Source organism: Theobroma cacao, chromosome 2 (assembly GCF_053813885.1).
Source record: "Theobroma cacao isolate CCN51 chromosome 2, ASM5381388v1, whole genome shotgun sequence".
NCBI classification, from domain to species: Eukaryota; Viridiplantae; Streptophyta; class Magnoliopsida; order Malvales; family Malvaceae; genus Theobroma; species Theobroma cacao.
In genome coordinates, this window is record NC_142640.1 from 10,101,926 (window position 1) to 10,106,293 (window position 4,368).

At 41.3% G+C, this 4,368-nt stretch overlaps 1 protein-coding gene across 1 annotated transcript; it reads right to left on the bottom strand.

Annotated features, from left to right (window-relative positions):
- Positions 1–1,201: 1,201 nt before the first annotated feature.
- On the bottom strand, positions 1,202–2,491 carry LOC148764011 (uncharacterized). The gene is made up of 3 exons (XM_088803521.1): positions 1,782–2,491; positions 1,421–1,543; positions 1,202–1,334 (listed from the first exon to the last, which is right to left on the bottom strand). The coding sequence occupies exons 1-3, from the start codon at positions 2,489–2,491 to the stop codon at positions 1,202–1,204; spliced, it is 966 nt and encodes a 321-aa protein (XP_088659647.1).
- Between the last annotated feature and the right edge of the window lie 1,877 nt (positions 2,492–4,368).

Here is a 4,368-nt window from a genome sequence, read left to right on the forward strand (position 1 = left end):
TTATTTTTCTGATTCACTGCATCACTGCCTAAACATGTGAAAGAATATCTTCTTGCTCAGAAGTAAACATGTCTAATCTTTGTATTGTAGCAGTGTACATTACAGCCATACTAAAATCATCATTCATGAGTCCAGTTGACTTCAGAGGACGATTCTTCTTACTAGCATCTGAAGCCCAACGACGTGAGCCCCTACACTGTCATGTGGTTTGAGTAAACATGTTTTTCACTTTGAGTGCTACCCAAACCATTTGGTGTATCGCAGCCATTTAAACTTGCTGGTTGATTTGACTCATCAAGAGAGCCTCAACCTTCATAACATTCTAGTGACTTGTGTTGTTCCTAGCCACTAGATTTAGAAGAATCGTCCAAGGTTTTTGTAGGAATGACATCTTCTGTTTCCTAACCAGACTGTGGCAGTGCATCACTAGCATAAGGTTTTTCACGGTCTTCCTCCATTGTTCCCCAACTAGTTTTAGCTTCCCCACCATTGGACTTGAAAGTTTTCTCTTCCATATGGACATTTTGTGTATCTTACTTTTCATTCCCCAACCAGACAATTCAGTTTGCTCTTTCATACAAGTTTCATCCACTTTGAGAGAGACATCTTGTGTTTTAGATTTGTTTTTCCCCCAGTCACCCCACTCAATTTGTTTCGTTGTACTGGTCACAGCTGCTGTAACATCTTATGTTTTAGATTTGCTTGTCTCCCAATCACAACAGTCATTTTGCTACGTTGTTCTAGTCATAGTTGTTGCAACATCATGTGTTGCAAATATCATCCCTAGACTATGTCAAACTCTGTCAAACTCAAGTTGAAATAGTATTATTCAATGCAAATATCAATGGCCAATTCGAAACAATCCCTAACAACTGACTTCTGAAGGGCCACTATCTTCAGGTACGACACCTATATCGTTATCAGAGTATGTAGTCCACATTGGACAGCGATTTCGTGTGTGCCCGGGTTGTCTGCAAATTGCATATGCCTTGGGTCGTCGTCGTCAAGCCTTTGGTTGAGCAGATGATGTTTCCCCATTTTTCGTTGAACCTGCAAACGGAGTCTGACAATTTTGTCTATTATGAGACAGGCTCTTACATTGAAAACATCTACGTCATTCGCTAACTTCCCCAGCTGATGGAATCCTTTTCTTCTTAGGTATTTTTGCTTGACCTCGCCAACTTGGTGGCAAAATGATAAGTTATTGAACGTCATCGGGGATGTCCCACTCACTGGGATGCCCAACAGGGCGAAATGGAACAGCATATCTTTCTGCCCAAGATCGAGTCTTGTAATAGTCCGAGCAGAATTCAATGGCTGCACGTTTGCACTTACTGCCAAGGCAATGAAATCACAATTGGCGAACAATGTAAAAATTCAATTCATCATGCACAATATAACAAAACATGATTGTTCATACCTTATTGCAGCCATGGCATGCGTGTAGGGGAGTAGATCGGTCTGGAACTCATCGCATGAACAAGTCTTGGTGGAGAGGTTCACCACTCTGTCCTTAGTCTCGCCTATAACTTGAAACTCCACCCTGATCGATTGCTTGTATGAAAAAGTGACATGCTTCATTAAACCGTCTGTTCAACAGATCGGTAGCCCAAGGGCTGAGGGGCATGGTCAAATTCAATGCCTTATTATGCTGGTTATGGAACCAACGTTGAAACATGCCTCTGATGCACTCAATCAACACCGCTATTGGCATTTTTCTTGCATGCCTCAAGCAAGAGTTAATACACTCCGCAATGTTGGATGTCATTAGCTTGTATCACCTTACTGGCGACCGTGCAAGTGCCCATCTCTCAGGGCCTAATCTTATAAGGCTGTCATAAGTAGGTTTGCAAAGCTGTTTCAGCTGATTCATATGTCTGTTAAAATCGGCGAGCCTATAGCAGTTGACGGCCATGGTAAAAATCGCAGCAACATCTTCGCTCTTGAACCTGTTTTTAACGTTTTTCCCTAACTGGTAATTGCATAAACTGTGATGAACGTCCTTGTACACTTTCTCAACTGCATTCTTAATGCTAAGATGCTGATAAAAAATGAACATTGCATTTTCAAGACAACCAATCGCACGACGTAATTGGTTAGGAAACCATGACCAAGACTCTTCGTCTTCGATGTGGCCAATGCCAAATGCAAGTGGATATATCTGCTCATTCGCATCTTTGCATACTGCCACAAACAAAATACCCTTGAATATGCTTTTCAGATGTGTGGCATTGATAACGACTACAGGCTGCATTACAGCACTAAACCCCCGAATACATGACCCGAACGCCCAGAAACAATATTTGAATCGTTGTTCCCCATCAGTAGAGACACACGTGACAGTACTGGGATTTTCACGTTCCAACATATGGAAATACGAGGGGAAGAGTTGGAATGACTCTTTCGACGGACCGAACATAAGACTCTCTGTATACTCCTTCACTTGCCAAGCCTTACCATATAGGCATTGCAATCCCCATTTGTGATTCATCTCTTCTATTATTTCCTTTGGTCTCAAGGGGGGTTACACAATTTTCTTGCACCCTACTGGAGATAAGCTCACCAATTACCTTCACGCTTGCAGTTCGGTACCCACATTGTAAACCATCAACAGTACATGTATGTACCTTCTGGAACATCTGAAGTTGCCAATGTTCTCCCTCAGGCAACTTCGTTGCATGCAAAGCAAACTTGCATGCCTTATCCTTACAACCAACCTCAAAACGAGCATGACATGACTTTTTAACTCTAACTACAAAATGCTCTTTTGCAAACATGCTCAAAGCTCGTTTTAATTCAGCCTTCGATGGAAACACTTTTTCGTGATATAAGTGGTCGTCCATTGATCTGGATTCCTCACTCCCAACTATTTGGAAGGATATCATATCTAGCCCGGGAAAATCCATTGACGAGATACCCCTGTATTTACCCTCTCTTAATCACTGTCTTTAGGCGAATGAATGCCATTCTCAAGTGCTATGGCGTTCTCGTAAATAGGGTCCACACCCTTAACATTTTCTAATTCAGCAGTTCTACCATGGTCGTCCAAATCAACCTCTTCCAACACAACAATTGTGGTATGACCTGTATCGCCATCTGCATGATTGCAATCAGAAATGTCGGTCTGCTTAACCCTGTCATCCTCTGAATGGTCTTCATGTCTGCCAACGTAATCATCTTCACAATCATCACGTAACTCATCGTTCCGATTCTCCTTGTCATCCTCTTCAACATCATCTTCAATCTGATCAGATGCATTATCATCACTCACAACCATCATAGTGTCGTTTGCTAATGACAATGGACCCAATGCATTTCTAACCGACTGTTGTGTTTGTTGCAAAGTACCAAGTATTTTGTTCGATGCACATTCTGATTGAAATTGTGCAGACATCATTTGCAGACACTTCATGTGTGCGCTGAGCTACTGAAACCCATGAGGATACGTCAAACGTGATTGCCATGGTTGTTTGTTAGGAAATGCATGGTATGGTATGTCAGAATAATTAACATTCTGTTCTTGGTGATTATTGTGTTGGATACCGTGCTCATGTGGAATATCGTTTGCATTTCTTACCTTAACCATCACAAACACAACAACTACCCTCTCATCTCGCAAAATACTTGCTACATCTTCATCATACCTGATGACTATGTGCGAAACCCCTGCGGCATGGCTGAGCGGTGCATGTAGCTCGATTTCATTATTATGTGAGTTGACCCCAACAACCTCTTTAACCAGCTTCACTAGTCCCGAAAATGATAAATCACTCCCAACACCCCTCACTCGTGTCTCACCACCCTTGTAAGTGTCATTGACCCAATGATCACTGTATGTAATCATAAGCTTCACATTTGACAGGCCATTGAAATTTAATAAAAAATAAGTGTCACAATTAGTCAATTTATCAAAAATTGCCCCTTAATGCATAGAAACCACTTATGCAATGCCTAAGTCACATTTGCCGATCACAGAAATTTAACAGAGATTAAATGTCACAATGTCTAATACACATTAATGCAATGTCTAATAACTAGTGAACAAACGCCCCAAAACAAGAGGCGAATTGCACAAGTCACGCGCAACCACTCTCGTAATACATAACAACAGGTCACGCAATATATAAAAATCAGTCACGCAAGCCTAAAAAGCTATTGAACAAAAGCCTCAAAACAACACATGACTTGCACAAGTCATGTGCCACCACTCTCGCAATACATAATAACAGGTCATGTAATATATAAAAATCAGTCACGCAAGCCTAAAAAACTACTGAACAAAAGTCTCAAAAAAACACATGAATTGCACAAGTCATGCGCCACCGCTCTCGCTACAATAGGTAACTCAATATATAAAAACCAATCACG